Raw genomic sequence first — 17,240 nt, 5'->3', positions numbered from 1 at the left:
CTTTGTCGACACATATCTTTTTTTATACGAAATTCATTCGACATTTTTAACCAAAGATCGTTTACACAATGTCTTGAAAAGTAAACAAGCTGCGCGTTATCGGGAAGTTTCTTTTGGTGAGGCAACAGCCCGAGATTTTGTGAAGTGATGTGGTTAAACCGCTACTTTTGTGAAGTTTTTCTACCATAACGAGTGTTATTGTGCTAACAGTTTATTTTCTCACGTTCGTGTTCCGTGTTCTAGATGGTCGTCGGACGACCTGATAATGTCAGAGTACGATCTTCAGTTCCAAGCGGACTTGGAGAAGGCGCAGGCTCTCAGTTTGGAAAGCCTAGCGCTCGAGCAATTTCGGAGAAAGAAGCAACTGAGCGTAGGTGAAAACTGTAAGTTTAATTGATTCACAAAAGTGTTACTCCGATTTAAATGTATCTCATTATTCCGTGATGTTACTTTCCATTTCTTTTTAATTTAATTGGACAGGCTATGACCCTTCGCCAACTGCCATAATGTTTAGCATTCACAACTGTCATCACAAGTAGTTTGTGTTTACAACATCAATCAACTTTAAGAGGCCTTGTTTAAGGTGAACTTTGAACTAACTTTATGGGATGTTATTTGTTCTTATAAACATTCTTGTTTATGCTTTGAACAACATCAGATGAATTTATAAAGTTCTCAGAACTTTGCACTTGACTAATCCTATGATGAAAATAAGTTTCGGAGTTGGTTTACTGACTGAAGAATATATAAAAAAAATATTTCTTCCAAAGCAAAGACAGTGAGCTTTGTACTAGAGGTTAGGACCATTTAATGTGATTGATTAAACAATAAGTAACTCTTTAACCTTTTGACCGCCAAAGAAGTCATATGACGCGCGCGGCTTTAGCCCAATATCATCCTTCATGCGTACCGATAAGGTTCACGATTACGCGCCGCGTACGATACGCGTGGCGTTCAAAGGGTTAAAGCAAAGAGTGAATAGGTTACTAGTGAACTGGTGAGTTTCATCTTAGGCTCTCGTCTTCACTTTCCATCAGGTGTGACTACGGCCAATCACTGATCAGTTTATAATAATAAAATAAAAAAGTCCAGTTGCAGCAAACCATCAGTCACTCACCACTGGCAAGAAAGAAATCAGGTTTTGGGTCACCCAGACAATTAACTTTTAATTGATTTTCTTACATCAAAATACATAAGATATTCCAATTCCAATTTTTCAATTCCAATTCTTTATTTTAATTAACAATACAGTATTGTGTTTGAGTATTTTTACATGCTAACTTACATTAATTAGGTAGTCATACAGTACAGTACAATATATTAGGAACATACACAAAAATAAAAATAATACAAGCATCACATGTCAAAAGGCTAGATTATAATTCAGGATCAGTATATTCAAAAATATATATAAATTAGGAAAACAAACAAAGTCAAGAATTCATGGCATGTACGATGTCAGTTACCTTTAATCCAAAAATAATCGCAAAATAAATCACAACAGATCACACTGGGTCTCAAAAATACACATGAGGTCTCCTTATCCCCCTGGTATCCGGAGACCTCATATGTATTTTTTCATTGTGAATGAAACTAAGAAAAAATATCTACCACATATTTTTTCTCCGTTTCGTTAAACATAAATCAAGATTTAAACAAAATCTACTCTATACACTACTATTTAACTTAAAATTAGGTCAAATGAAAAAATAAAATAAAAATACACAGAGGTTTTTTGGGAGTGGGGGGGTTAGCCAAGAACCTCACCAAATATCACCAAAAAAGTAGGTAGCCTAAAAAACCTTGCATGATTTGTGTACAAGCCCCTTGGTGCAAAACCTTTTCATTTCGGTTTCACTTGAAATACCAATATTTTAAAAACTGGTTTTTATAAGAACAGTTCTTGTCAAATTAACCATTTTAGAGCAATAGAAACCAGTGTGTTTACGTGGTACACCAACAGGTAGACAAACAGTTTTTTGGGTTACAAAACTTCAATAAAGTTCTTAAGATATTCACATTCTTATAAAAGTTCAGAGGAAAACCGGTATTTACCGGTATTTTATAAACCGGTTCAGAGCTTAGGTGTCAAGGTCATCCCGCCACCTCTTTTTTGATCTGCCTCTTATATCATAAAAATAAGTTTTTTTGCACTAGAACTGTGATTTAATCAGTAATGCAAACACCCAATTAACTTCTACTACATAAAAACTACTACAATATATTATTGCTTATCAATAGGAAAAAGGAAGTGAAGGTTGACAACCTATCACTGCATGCAACATTTTGCCGTTGGTGGCTGGTAGTCAACACATATTAATAAAAAAAAAATGGTGCCAAGTGCTTTATGTGAGTGATATATGTCAATTTGTTTAACTTGTTTACTCCAACTGTAATGTTTTATGGTGATATGTTGTAATGAGACAGTGTTTGGACTGTTTGGTCAAACCTTAGTGACTACCTCTACACTAACTCTACTTAATCGGGTTTGACTGCTTACCCCTCGGTAATTAAAAAAAAAATTGGCGGCAAATGTTCTTAACTGTATGTCAATGTATGTAAATGGTTTTAGACAATTTCCACAAGTGTACCCGTCACATCCTTTATTCCAGCTAACTTTTCCTGTTCCTACCAGGAACAGTTTGCTCTCATTATTAAAATTCAATTTATTACTTTTAACTATTTATTTATTTAAGCGTATGGCGTAAGATTGTAGGCAATATTAATATACTATCTATTCATTATAAGTCGACATCCAGGCCACGCAGCCAACTGATCGCGTCCGGTGTCAAATTGGTATATTGGTATAGAGGTCCTCCGGGCTGCCTTGGAAACGTCTCTGTTCAACAATGTGCTGGGTAGTTTGTTCTTCAAGGCCACAGTCACACAACGGACTCTCGTTCCATCCCCATTTGTGACGCATATAATTGCACCTGCCATGACCTGTGCGGAAAAGTCAGAAGGACAAATTGGTCCCACTGGAAAAAGATGAGATGGACGACAAAAGGCAACGATGTTGTAAAAACCGGCTAAGTGCGAGTCGGACTCGCGCACGAAGGGTTCCGTACCATTATCTATAAAAACGGCAAAAAAAATACGTTTGTTGTATGGGAGGCCCCTTAAATATTTATTTTATTCTGGTTTTTAGTATTTATTGTTATAGCGGCAACAGAAATACATTATCTGTGAAAATTTCAACTGTCTAACTATCACGGTTCATGAGATACAGCCTTGTGACAGACGGACGGACAGTTGAGCCTTAGTAATAGGGTCCTGTTTTACCCTTTGGGTACGGAACCCTAAAACAGTTGATTTACACTAGATGACCACAGCTCAAGACAGACAAACATGGAATAAGATGGAGGAGGTAGAATATAGGCCCTATAGGGGCCATACAATAAAACTTGTACAATAAAATAATAAAAAACAAAAAAACATTTAAATCTCTATAATACCTTTTTTTTGCTTAGGAATTGTGACAAAAGTAAGGATACAAATTACTATCAATTACAACTCAAAATTAAAACTATATTCATTCATAAACAGACACAATATAAATTTAAATTAAATTTAATATAAATTAAGTTTAAAATTACATTAAAAACATTCCATTAAAATTAAATATAACTAAACTAAACAAACTGATAAAGTTAGAAATATAGATATAAAGAAATGTACTAATACACACAATTAGAGGGAGAGAAAAGTGGTCTAAAGCAATAATGTACTGGTTTACTGGAGACAAAAAGAGGAAGCGTGGCAGACCAGCAAGAAGATGGGATGATGAGATTAAGAGCGCAGCAGGAGGTCGCTGGACTACAGTAACAAAGGATAGGGATAAATGGAGAGTTAGCGGAGGCCTTTGCATACAAAAGGCATACAGATGGAAATTATATATATGTTAACAGCAAAATGAAATGTACTTACAAAATACTTGTCTGAAATAAAGGCTCTTTCAATTCAAACTAAACAAAGCCACTACAAACCAAAGCCAAACAACCCATCCCAGACCCTTCGAATTGCAAAGGTAAAATCACGCTCGCCGCAATACTGGATCCCGATAGACAGCCTATACATCAGGAAAGACCCAAAACGAGGGTTATGACCTCTCTTCCTTAAACACTGCCCCAATTCGCTAAAGAAAATATTGGCCTCGGCACACCAACACCTGGATGTCTTCACTGCTATCGGGACAAAAATATACTTTGTGTATACAGCTTGAGTATAATTTATCATAGTCATAGTCACCAGTGGTTGACTGGTAGAGAATGCCTTAAGGCATTAAGTCCACCATTTGTACTTAATATTTTATGTTCAATAAAGTATAAATAAATAAATAGTCATAGTGATAGTTTTTTATTTGCTAGAATTATGGTACATTGTAGATGGTGGACATAATTTGGTAGTTCAACATAATTCACCTAATCTTTCTGGTTTAACCCATTGGTTGACTGGTAGAGAATGCCTTAAGGCATTAAGTCCGCCATTTGTACCGTCATGTATTGTGCAAAAAAGATTAAATAAATAAATAAATTGACCACTATATTGGCATGGAAAACTTTATACATACATCTAGAAACATTGTAATAAAAAAACATTTAGCACCTGAAAATGTCAAGTTAAAATAAAACATATTTAAATAAGTTAAAATATTGTTATGGTTAAATGTAAGTACATTTTTAAATTATCATATTGATCATGTTGGCATAAAACGTGAAATAAATAAAACATGTTAAGCTAAACAATAGAAAATAGTAACATACAATTTGCAACACATTAGGCAAAATACCGGTATTATACAAAAATTACAATTAATATTTTTGTCCACTTCATTATTTAGAAACATACATAAAAATATTCTTTTATATTGTAAAAAGATTTTTCCTATAGCCAACACCGAAGCTTCACTAAAAACAACTTGTAAGGCAGAACTCTGATTTGTTGAACTCTGATTATAAAGTTTAATCGACATAATGTAGCAATTTTTACTATTTAGGGCTGTTTTTGAAATAGGTTTCGTAACACGAAACAAATCATGCACATAGTGTGAGAAATGAATGCTTGAGGTTCTGTGAGGTGATGGATGCCAGGCCTTCGAGTGTAATGTAATAAATATTGTTTTATTTTGTGTACAATGTTATTGTATTTTCTTTTTATTATGTGCTGTTGTTAATATGTTTGATCTTGGTTGCATGACGCATTAGATTTCTGTAATGTCGTGTAAACATATTAAAAAAAATCGCACTTTAAAGCTAAAATTTATACTAACAAACCGCTTATCGCTGGTCCCTGTTTGTTATTTGGTATTGCCCAAACTTTCCTTGGGATTTTCCCAAACATTTCATAATATGACAAATAAAAGTCCGATCCAAATGACGTAATACGCTAAATTACATGTAATTTAAGCATGTCATTTTAAAATTAGAGTGAAACTTTGATTGTATGGGAGCGGCGTTTTACCGATTCGTGTGTCTCTTAATGTGTTGTGATTGTGATATTTGAAGGATGATAATTATCTTATGATTTTTCATCCGATCCCTATGGATCTTTCCCTCCATCCCTTAGGAACGATCCGTCAACTACCCACTCAAAAGCTTTTTCGTCTTCATCTCCATGATGGAGTGCATATTCCTTTGGTTCCAGATAACCTGTTCTAAAGTCCTTCATTCTATGTCTGGTGAGGGCGTGACAATCACACATTAGGTGTTTTACTGTATTTTCCTCTTCGCCACACATTCGACAAATCGGTGTTAGCAGTAAAGGAGGATAAGTGGTATCATTAATATAATTATATCGAGAATGATTTATTGGTTTCACACGTTTTGCGGGTCTGTACCCTTATTCTAATGAGTTTTAATTAGCAGTTACCTAATGTTAAACTTTCATTCTACTGCATCTAATCAACACTAAGTTTCCTAATTAGTCATTAGACTCATAATCATTTAAGACTATTAGAGAATATAATCAGATGTTTTTCGGTAAATCTATAGGCTTTAATCAAATAGAAATGTTGGGGCCTGATTTTTTATCCAAAACTCGAAACTCAAACATTTATTCAGCAGGCTACAAGGGCACTTATACACGTCAACATGGAATTTACATATAGTCGCCGTCAGATATATTGGAGCTGCCAAGGTACTCAAAAATATCTGAGCACTTTAACGCCTTGACAATAGAGGCATGTTCAGATCTGTCTGTTGGTGACTGTACAAGCAATAAAAATAAATTATCAATTACAAACCGACATTGGCATAGTGAAAAAATAATCGGACAGACAGACGGACATGACGAATCTATAAGGGTTCCGTTTTTTGTCATTTGGCTACGGAACCCTAAAAAGGTTATATATACATGCAAATGTAGAACATAGTAAAATATTATTTGTAACTTTATTGAACACATTAAGTATGTGAATATTTATTCCCTTTATTTATTTTTGGTCTTAAATTAATATTATTATTATTATTTAGATGTTGGTATTAACTAATAAAAAAAAAAATGTTATTTATTCAGGTATTAACCCATTAAATTACAATAACGCAACAATACAATAAAATAAAATATACAATTAAAATTAAGGCTAATTAATAAAATAATAATAAGGTAAATTAAGGCTTAATGATCATTTCACTAATTGTAATTTTGACATGTAATGTATGTGTACATATAAATATGAATATGAATACGTGTGTGAGTGGCGTTGTTTTTGTCGATTGTTCTACTAGCGTCAAAACTAATAAGCTGATTTTGATGAATCAGGTCTGAGGTTTTTAGCATCAGCTACATTTTTAACAAACTTGCAAAAGGAGCAGGTCCTGTAGTAAAAAAACTCTTTATTGGGATAGTTTTTCAAATTGTTTAGATAGGTACTTGTTTTCTGTACAGTAGTTCATATTTGTTTATCCTTTATCAAAACAAAATCTAAATATCTAGGCACAATAATTTCTTCCAACAATAATAATGAGGTCACGTTGTCATTTTTGGTCCATTGACATTATTCCTAAGTTTGACAGTACAAAAACAATGCTTCGTAAAGATAAACAAACACAATACACCAAATCTATTGGCGAATCCATATCTCATTGATAATGTTATCGACAGATAATGTCAACGCCAGCGTCAGTGCCCGTCGGCGCGAGGAGTCAGAAGGTCCTCCGCCCGCGCTCCCGCCGCCCCCGCGCCGCCCGTCCCGAGGGCGAACCAGCACGGACACTTCCAAGTGAGTATGAGACCCTGGTACTTTATATAGTTTCCAGACCTGCTAGCAAGGCCTGGATTAGGCCTGCCTCCTAGGCAGCTGGTATGGCTCTTGGAATTCCAGGGACCCCCTTCTCTGTCTCAAAAAATTGCCAGGTTATCGGGACTCCTAGACCTAGGCTTATAAGGTGTTTTTTTTACTGTCATTAGCCGGGTTCACACAGAGCGAGCATACGCGCGAGGCAATTTCCTCACGCACAAAATGGCCAGTGTAGACGTGCCTCGGCCGAGGCGGCGCGCGCGTTTTACTCGCCCGAGCTCGCCGCCTACACGCAAAAAACTTCAAAAACATGGAAACCGGACGCAGCGCACCCTGTTACATTTCACATTACTTAATTATCATCTGTGTAATGTCAACTGACAAAAATGATGGTCATACTGGTCATAGCCATCAGGCAGCACGTTACTAGTGTTCACATAGCCAATATTCACTTCGTACATTTTCATGTAAATTCGAATCTCATGCTCGAGTTCGAATTCTAAACAAGATGAACGCAGTGCATATTGCACGCTTCGAAGTGAATACGTATTGTATTATGTACACTAGGTTTATCAAGAAACAAATTGCTTCATTCATTTAAAACAGGTGCCTCAAAGTGAATGGCGTATCAATTAATATATCGTGACTTGCTCACGTATTACGATACGTTTAAATTCATGCGTTGCATCATCTTTTTGTTTCAAGTACTCGATGTTATAGGTAATGAAGGTGAATGCCAAAATTTATATATATACCTTATATTATGACTATGAGCTTCATCGTTTTATTTAGCATTAGAAATTCGTTAACAAAAAAACAGTCGTCAACCCTTTTCTGCTTATATACACCGTGGGCCAATTAAACCCGATAGATTTTAACCACGCATTTCTGAGGTCATAAGGAGCAAAAAATGTTATATGAGTTTTGGCCAAATTCGCCAAAAAAAATTTTTTTTGCCGAAAAATAAAATTTCCTTTTGCGTTTTCTGCACACGACACGTTATTTATTTTTACACCTTGGTGAAAAAAAATCATTATAACGAATAAGTAAAGTTTTATTTTTATTTACAGACGAAAATTGCGAGTTTACTTTAAAACTTCAATATCTGTCAGTAGGTATGTCTAAACCAAGTGACATAGTGGCAGCGTCACAGCTAAAAAGGCGTTTTTGACTAAGTTATAAAAGAAACAAATTTTCACAGAAATTGTCATTATCTCTAAAACAAGACCGATTTCAGAAAACATTGTATGACATTTTAGTCTCTAAATGCGGTCAAGAATACACCTTTGAAATCTGTCGGGTTTAATTGGCCCACGGTGTATAAATATTATATTCTACGAGTTCTACTGCTTGCAGGGCGCGGTCCCCCTCTCAGACAAGACAAGAGGGGAGTAATATCACTTGATCGCCATAAAAAAGAGAAATCGTTTAGTATGTTACTGACACAATGAAAAACTAAGTTTAACGGTTTTACTTTTTTTTCAAAATTTCAAAAAAAAACTTTTTTTTTTCAAAAAAGCGAAACCTGTAAACAAAAAATGTATGATGCTAAAGCGATCGACATCAAGTTTTCTCCCGAAATGGAACTTAGTCTTAGTACCGTTATGTCGTTAGGATCGCAAAGCAAGAAAAGCCTTCTTAACAGCGACGCGACGTGATAAAAACGAACCGACCGACCGTCTAAAACATCTTTAGGTTTTTTTTATCATGCAACCTTTCCAGAAAAGACAGTACAGAAAAATAAATTCCTGGTTGAAACATTCAAGTCTCATAACCTATTAACACTGAACGCTTTATGTCATAAACACAAACATCACTCAAGCGCCAAGCTCCCGGGCGCCAGCGAGCTAATGTAAACCTTACTCGAAAGTATGTAGGTTACTTTGACAGCGTCCGCCATAACACCTATAGTTGTCCTTGGCGCTGTGGGCACGACTAGTAACGACGCCTTTAGCTGTTCTTGGCGTTGAAAATTAATTACATTTTTTAATCATAATGCTATCTTTATCATTTTCAGATCCACAAGCACAAGTCCAAGTAGGAACGAAAGCAGCGACCTCATATCATTTGCGAGTCCGACGAGCAAGTCGGCTCCCAAGGACCCACACGCATCTCTCAAGGAGTACATCGAACAGTTTAACAAGTAAGATTCATTTTAATTAAATTCCGGCCGCTTTTGATAAATATTTATTGAAATTCTTTTTCTCGTTCCCTCCTTGAGCCGCGACCATACAGTCTGTCTCTGTTGAGTGCGGTTATAAAGACGTCCTACTAAAGAAGAGACGCTGTCCATATAAAGTTTCGTACATTGACCTGCTTGTTGCTATCACTATAGGGAGTATTACTGCAATGTTCTGCCGCCAGAGAGTCGCACTATCACATAGCCATAGAATAACTTGTACATACTATGCCTTAACCAGTTTTTTGAGAAGTTTTCACCATGAAATTGATGCATCAAGGCGGTTGTTTACATGTTTACAGAGCCTACAGGGCCTACCTCGAAACACGAAAATCTAAATTTCGTGATCTACCTCTTTATCGCTCGAATATGCAAGAGTGATAGAGAGGCAGATAACAAAACTCCGATTTTCGTGTTTCGCGGTAGGCCCTCAGTATGTGTTAGAGGTGCCCCCCTACGCAGATTTATGCGCAATATCCCCTATTGCATGCGCATGATTAAATTGCTGTCAAGCTCGCCCAGTGGCATTGACAACTGGCGTCATGGGCGGGACAGCTATATAATTATGCGCGTGAAATAGAGATAGCAAGAGGTGGGTCAATATACGTAAATCTATGTGGAAAGCGTCTCTTTAGGAAAAACAGCGACCTCGTATTATTTGCGAGCCGTACAAACTGCATCTAAGGATCAGCAGGCATCATTCGAGGAGTATTTCGAACAGTTTAGAATAGAACAAGTAAGATTATTTTATTAGTATGCTGCTGTAGGTACAGATATGTACGCATTGATGTGTGTACACACCCCTAACCTACATACACATGTTGCTTATGGTAGTCAAGCTAACTAGTTACACGAAATTTTTAGATGGTCCTAGGTTTGAATCCCGGTAAGGGCATTTTTGTACCCGAGTCATGTATGTATTTACGTATTTGTATATATAATATATCGTTGTCTGAGTACCCACAACACAATCCTTCTTGGCGTACCATTTGTCAATTTGTGTAGGAATGTCCCTATAGTATAAAAAAAAAGCCCATAGCAGTGTCCCACTGCTGGGCGAAGTCCTGTCCCCGTGATATCCACAGCTCCCGTTGTGTTATTTCTGGCCAGTTACTGATGTAGGTATCTAGGTAGTCCCGCCATCTCCGTCTGGGCCTGCCACGTCCGCGCTTAACTTGTGGCATCCACTTGCCCCCTTATTCATAATCGTGTACTAAAGTTACGATGCCGCTGATCATCGTTTGTCCCTTTCCGACGTATTGGTATGATGGAAAGGGACAAACGATGATCAGCGGCATCGTAACTTTAGTACTCGTTTATGAATAAGGGGGTTGTGGCTGTACTAGCCCACCTATCCGAATGCATGCGGCAGACGTGACCCTCCTAGTCCCACTGCAGCATGTTAAGTAGTTCAAGAAGTTGTCAGTCCTAAATAACTACGTACTAATTTTTTCGTTAATTTTTTATCATACTTGATAAAACAGTACAGGCCTTCCCAAAGGATTTACACACCGGTCGTGCGTCATCGAACGGTTCACCATGTTGGGCGCCTTTACGGGTTCACTTCACATTAGGGATTGCAAACTGGACTGATTTTCAAGCCGGCCGGATCCGGCCGGACCGGTCCGGATTGCTATAAGGATATTAAAGTTAATTAAATGACTGATAATATAATATGCTAAGTATAGCGACGAAATGTCTTCCATGAAATCGCCACCCTTTAATTTGGCCTAGTGGGTGGTGATCCTGCCTATGAAGCCGATGGTCGTGGGTTCGAATCCCGGTAAGGGCATTCATTTGTGTGATGAGGACAGATATTAAATTTATTCCTGAGACATGGATGTTTTCTATGTATTTAAGTATTTGTATATTATATATACCTATCGTTGTCTGAGTACCCACTACACAAGCCTTATTGGCTTACCGTGGGACTTACTCAATTTGTGTAAAAATGTCCATAAAGTATTATTTTATTTATTTATTACAGTATTTATGTAATCGTCGTATCGTACCACCAACATGAAAGAGAGGGAATCCTCTTCTGTTCTCAATCTTCTTCTTCGCGCTGTCCCGGCATTTTTGCAACGGCTCATGGGAGTCTGGGGTCCGCTTGACAACTAATCCCAAGATTTGGCGTTTTTTACGGAAGCGACTGCCATCTGACCTTCCAAGCCAGAAGGTAAACTAGGCCTGGTTGGAATTAGTCTGGTTTCCTCGCGATGTTTTCCTTCACCGAAAAGCGACGGGTAAATATCAAATGTTATTTCGTACATAAGTTCCGAAAAACTCATTGGTACGAGCCGGGGCGCGACCTCCGAATTGCAAGTCGCCCGCTCTTACCCCTAGGCCACCAGCGCTTCATCTTCGCTCTTCTGTTCTCAATCATCATAATATTTTATTTATATTTATTTTATTTAAACTTTATTGCACAAAAGAACAAAAATCTTACAGTACAGAAGGCGGGCTTAATGCCACGAGGTATTCTCTACCAGTCAACCTTAAGGCTAAGCAGAGATATTGTGACCGTCATATTAATACTAAATCTATACTTGGTCGTTCTCTGTTCTGTTCAACTTATACCTTCCACTCGACGCCTTTACCTCATCTCAAACGCACAGCGCGTGTTATGTGGCTTATTTTTATTTTAGGTAGCTCATGAAAAGTGCCGGATCCGGCCGGATTACCGGATCCGCCAGACCGGATTCCAATCCCTACTTCACATAGTACTCAATATTAATCTGCTCTAAACGCGTCTCCTGCCGTACACAGCACTTGTTTACTTATGAGATAAGGGTAATCTGCAATTTAAGTAGTACTGATAATACTATTCGACTGAGATAACGATGACAACATAGATATCGTGTAATTTATCCCTTTCTTATATTTTTGAAGTGAAAACTTTAGCGGCGCTGTGCACTTTTTGTGAAGGGGAAAAATGTTAAACTCTCGTCAGGATCACGTGACCGTCAGATTGAAAATTCATAAGACGGACACGTGACATTATGGTGACGTGCAAATTGAATGTCATCGAAGCCTGGTTGCTTTTGAAAAATCGTAAGGAGGAGTGTGAAACCGATTTTTTTTTAAATTTCTTCTTCATCTGTCAGGGTCTTGGAGGATTTAACAACTGGAGACGCCTTGTCAGTAATTTTCTGTACAAAACAGTCTGCCGATTTTTGCGGGGGAGGGGCACGTTAAATGTATAGCTATGTCAGATAAACGTCATTCCATACAATACATATGACCATTGGCCGAGGGTTTCAACAGGGTTGAGCTCTTAAAGACGACACCAGTTGTTAAATCATCCAAGGTCAGGGTTAATTCTTGCAAAAGTAGTAAAACCTGTGTTTTTAATATAAGGCGTTTAAACTGACATTTTATGTCGTGTTAGTGTAAAGACTAAATAAATAAATAATAAATAAATATTATAGGACATTATTACACAAATTGACTGAGTCCCACAGTAAGCTCAATAAGGCTTGTGTTGAGGGTACTTAGACAACGATATATATAATATATAAATATTTATAAATACTTAAATACATAGAAAACACCCATGACTCAGGAACAAATATCCATGCTCATCACACGAATAAATGCCCTTACCAGGATTTGAACCCGGGACCATCGGCTTCGTAGGCAGGGTCACTATCCACTAGGCCAAACTGGTCGTCAAAGACTGTAGCTGAAATGGACCTTCAAAAACTAAAATAAAAATAAGTACATCTAGAGTATCCAGCGCGTTTAAATCTCTTTAAGATCTACAAATTATCTGAAATCTTTTACCGAAAACCGCACTTAAATCGGTTAATCTGTTTGGGAGATGTTGTGCAGACATACACGCAGATACACATGTTAAATTTATACTATAAGTTATAGAATTATCTTAAATCTTTTACCGAAAACCGCACTTAAATCGGTTAATCTGTTTGGGAGATGCGATGCAGACATACACGCAGATACACATGTTAAATTTATATTATAACGTTCTTCTTTTTGTGATGATGGACTTAAAAAAATAGAGACAATAATAAAAATAACGTCAATTTAATCCCGGGTTCAATAATAATTTAAAAAAAAGGGCCTCTACGTGTTGGCTTCGGCTCCGCGCACGCCTCCCAAAGGTCCGGAACACCATTGTTCCGTGATGGGAAAGACATACGTCAATTTATTCTTGAATGCCGCTTATTAATATTGTAGTTAATCATAACAAATACACAGGTTCATAACTTCTAACTCAATATTTTTTAATTTCAGCGTTACCCAGCAGACGCAAGAACTAGCTCTAACCACAACAAATCAGCCAGCAACCATGAACAACCATTACTACAACCAGCGCCCAGGCTTCCCCCCATACCCTTACAACCAACCCCCATACAACCAATACTCATTCCAGTCACCCCCATACCCGAGCACCCCCTACGGCATGCCGACACCCATGACCCCACCCCACCCTTACTACCCTCCTGAAGCACCTTACACCGCTCCAAGGTTTCCGAACGTACCGTACAATCAAACTAGAATGTCGTCACCAGCTCCTTATGTTGGATACCCTCCATCCCCTCACACGCCTATATACAACTATAATACAACTAATATGATATCTCGACCTACGCGGCCGACACCGAGCATATATCCGCAGTTAAACCAAGTGCATAGTTACCCGCCTATACAAGACGGTACTGTTAATACTACAACTGGTAGTGGTATTAGTACTGAAGTGAAAGAGACAGTGGATAGCAGCAAAGTGAGGAAAACGTCGGAAGTCAGCACTGGGGTGAGTCTATCTTTATTAAGTATAAATTCAATTCGTTTTCACCACACCAACTGGTAAAGGCCCTCTTGATTGTTCAAAAACGAATGAGAAAGTTGCATTTTATCCACATGTGGGGCAAAGTGATCAGATGCAAATTTTGAGTTGTTTCCTTATGTTAGCTAGTAGAATTGACTTTTAAATGATGATTTTGAATGACATTTTTTTTATTACGTTCATTTGGATTTGATTTCATTTGAATTTTTTGGTATTTCATAGTTAGTAGTTTCCTCGTGTTTGTGTGGTGAAAAATTTTGTGTTTCACTCGAAGGCAAAACTTGTTTAACCCTCGTGCATTGAAACTCTCGCAACTCTCAAGATTCCACTTGTCGAACCACTCGCTATGCTCGTGGTTTAATTTTGGAATCTTTCGCTTGCTCGGGTATCAATATTAGCACGAGCGGTTAAACAACAACTTTTCCCCCCTTGTAAAACAAATAACTATTTCACAACACCAGCTGGTAAAGGCTCTCTTGATTGTTTAAAAACCAATGAGAAAGTCGCATTTTATCCACATGTGGGGCAAAGTGATCTTGATGCTAATTTTGAGTTGTTTCCTTATGTTGGCTGGTAAAATTGACTTTTAAATGATGATTTTGAAAGAAATATGTTTAATAATGTACATTTAGATTTGATTTGATTTTGTATGATATTTTACAGTTAGGGTTTTCTTTACCTAGGTGATAGTGCTGCATTCTGGCAGCAGAACATTGCAGTAATTAAAAATTAAATAAAACAATCATTTAAGTGTTAGTAACAGTCTTAAATAATATTGTTGAACTATGACTATTCCAATTGGCTACTTGTCTGTTTTTTGTAAATAATGTCAAACGATCTTGATTTTCCTGAGGATCAAATGTCTATATAGGACTCATGGCATTTGAGCAACACAAAGGTCAGAAATGAGAGTTAAAGTCTGACGCTCGCACTCGACGGTTGAAACGCCTCTAACAAAATGATAAGGTGATGTGACGTCACATCATATAAGTCTGTCCTAAATGTATGGAAGATCAAGAAAATTGCCATTTTGACCCTGATATTGCGTTTATGTGTATAGTTGTCATACAATTTATTTTTCAATAAAATGCAAGGAATCGAATGGTACCATTTTCTTTTCTATTTTTGAAAGACAAAAAAAATATTTTTTTTGAGATTTTCCGAGGCTTGTATTTTTTTATAATCTCAATATATTTTTTTAAATTCCACTTTTTTATAATGGATGGCTCATTTTCTAGCCATATAACTAAATTTTGTTTTAATATTCAACATGTGTCAAGTACCCAATTTCCTAAACTGGCTTCCATGCAACACGTATACTTAGGGCTAAGACTACACAATACCAGGTGAGCAATACTTACACCTTGATAGAATAAAATGGGTTTCTATAAATATTTAAATCACTTCTTTGACTAGCATAAGGAAGTTTAAAATATAAAAAAACATTTCATTAAAAAGAATTCAATATGTCAGCATTAATTATACACCTAAAACTAATAAAATATACTCGGTCAAGCAAATCCTGTTAGTAGCAAAAGGCGGCAAATATGAAAAATCGCGGGTTAAGGTACAAGTTGGCAGCCGACCGCACGCAGCACCAGCAGACGACATGTCGTCGCTTCATGTCGTCGCGACACGTCGTTGCGTCCTGTCGCTGCAGTCATGATTTCGATCCCGACTGCAGACGACAACGCAGATGGCATCCAGTTGATTCCGAGCGGTCCGTGAAACAAGATGTCTGACGTGTTCGAGAATAGTGATCGCAATTTTTTACGTCTTTTATTAGAAGAGGAAGAAGATGATGATGACTTGCTTTTATTATACAGAAAAAGACGACAAGCCACATGTCCTATGATTAAATGCAGAGCAAGTGAGGGAACTTATTCAATACTGATCAAAAACCATTTGAAAAGCGATATGAAAGAATTCAGAGAGTATCGTTGCTCCGGCGTCAGCGACACTACTGATCTGCGGTCGGGCGACACTGCCGTCTGCCGCTCGGCGACGCGTCGCTAGCTTCATGTCGCTAACTACGGAGGGAATTTCATAGAAATACATAGAAACCAGTAGTGTCGTTGCGACACGTCGTCTGCAGTTGTCGCCTGCGGTCGGCTGCGAACTCGTACCTTTAGCAACACTGTTTCGGAATAATTCCAAAATAGCGTGTCATCGGTGTTTATCTGTGGAATGTGGAAAGTGAATGACAGCCATCATGTTTCTTTACATTATGGAGTGTGGCATTAAGAGGAGTGGCATCTCTTATGGTTGAACTGTTGCAAAAGTGTCCAGCTGTCAGCTATAAATAATAGTTCCAAATCTCTCCAGAGTAGCGCAAGAGTAGCTAAGAACCTAGGCGTTATTGACGGAGTGAATTGCGCTGTCTATGATTTGATTTTTTTGTTCAAGTACTCTAGGTATTGTAACGCCACCTATATAAAGTTTTTTGATGACACTTTTTGGTACATGGAGATTTCGTACCTTATTTCCACCGTCCGTAGTTTACATTCTGAATCATTGCTATTTGAAGATAAATTTCTGCTGTCACCATTAAATACCAATATATTAAATAAGCTTGTGCGTGAACTTAAGCAAATTCAAGGTGCCTACAATATACAATCACGGTCGGTGATCGTAAACATTTGTAAAATTTGAGGTTATGATAGTTACATGTTTTTGGTTCGATGTACACTGCTGTTTTTCTTAGCGCAATACCAACGCAATACTGCTTTTTGAGTGTTGCTCTACTTCACTTTCCTGTACATTGCTAGTGACATACTTTGCTTGACAGACTATAATACTCCCTATTCTGTAATTTTGGCAGTCGAACGAGTCCGCGGACACGGTGGGCAGCCTGCCGCAGTCTAACCTGATCGACTTCGGCCGCCGCGGCCAAGGTAGCGTGCGCGTCAGTGTGCTCGAAGCCTTCGACCCGCTTCTAACTGAGCCCAGTAGCCCGGGTGAGTGGTGTGTTTCATTCTTTACCTCCTAAGTCCTGATGTCTTAAAAAAGACAAC

The 17,240-nt window shown here is 37.6% G+C and overlaps 1 protein-coding gene across 1 annotated transcript in view; it reads left to right on the top strand.

Annotated features, from left to right (window-relative positions):
* The window catches only part of LOC133517342 (phosphatidylinositol 4-phosphate 3-kinase C2 domain-containing subunit alpha), a 76,840-nt gene continuing 59,600 nt past the window's right edge, over positions 1 to 17,240 (top strand). The window contains exons 1-6 of the mRNA XM_061850628.1: positions 1 to 116; positions 244 to 383; positions 7,102 to 7,219; positions 9,255 to 9,380; positions 13,674 to 14,193; positions 17,048 to 17,183. Coding sequence (XP_061706612.1) covers positions 266 to 383; positions 7,102 to 7,219; positions 9,255 to 9,380; positions 13,674 to 14,193; positions 17,048 to 17,183 — 1,018 coding nt within the window. The 5' untranslated portion in view covers positions 1 to 116; positions 244 to 265. The remainder of the gene's footprint in view (positions 117 to 243; positions 384 to 7,101; positions 7,220 to 9,254; positions 9,381 to 13,673; positions 14,194 to 17,047; positions 17,184 to 17,240) is intronic.

This window comes from Cydia pomonella, chromosome 4 (genome assembly GCF_033807575.1).
Source record: "Cydia pomonella isolate Wapato2018A chromosome 4, ilCydPomo1, whole genome shotgun sequence".
In the NCBI taxonomy this organism is placed as follows: Eukaryota; Metazoa; Arthropoda; class Insecta; order Lepidoptera; family Tortricidae; genus Cydia; species Cydia pomonella.
This window is presented reverse-complemented; position numbering and strand designations above follow the sequence as displayed.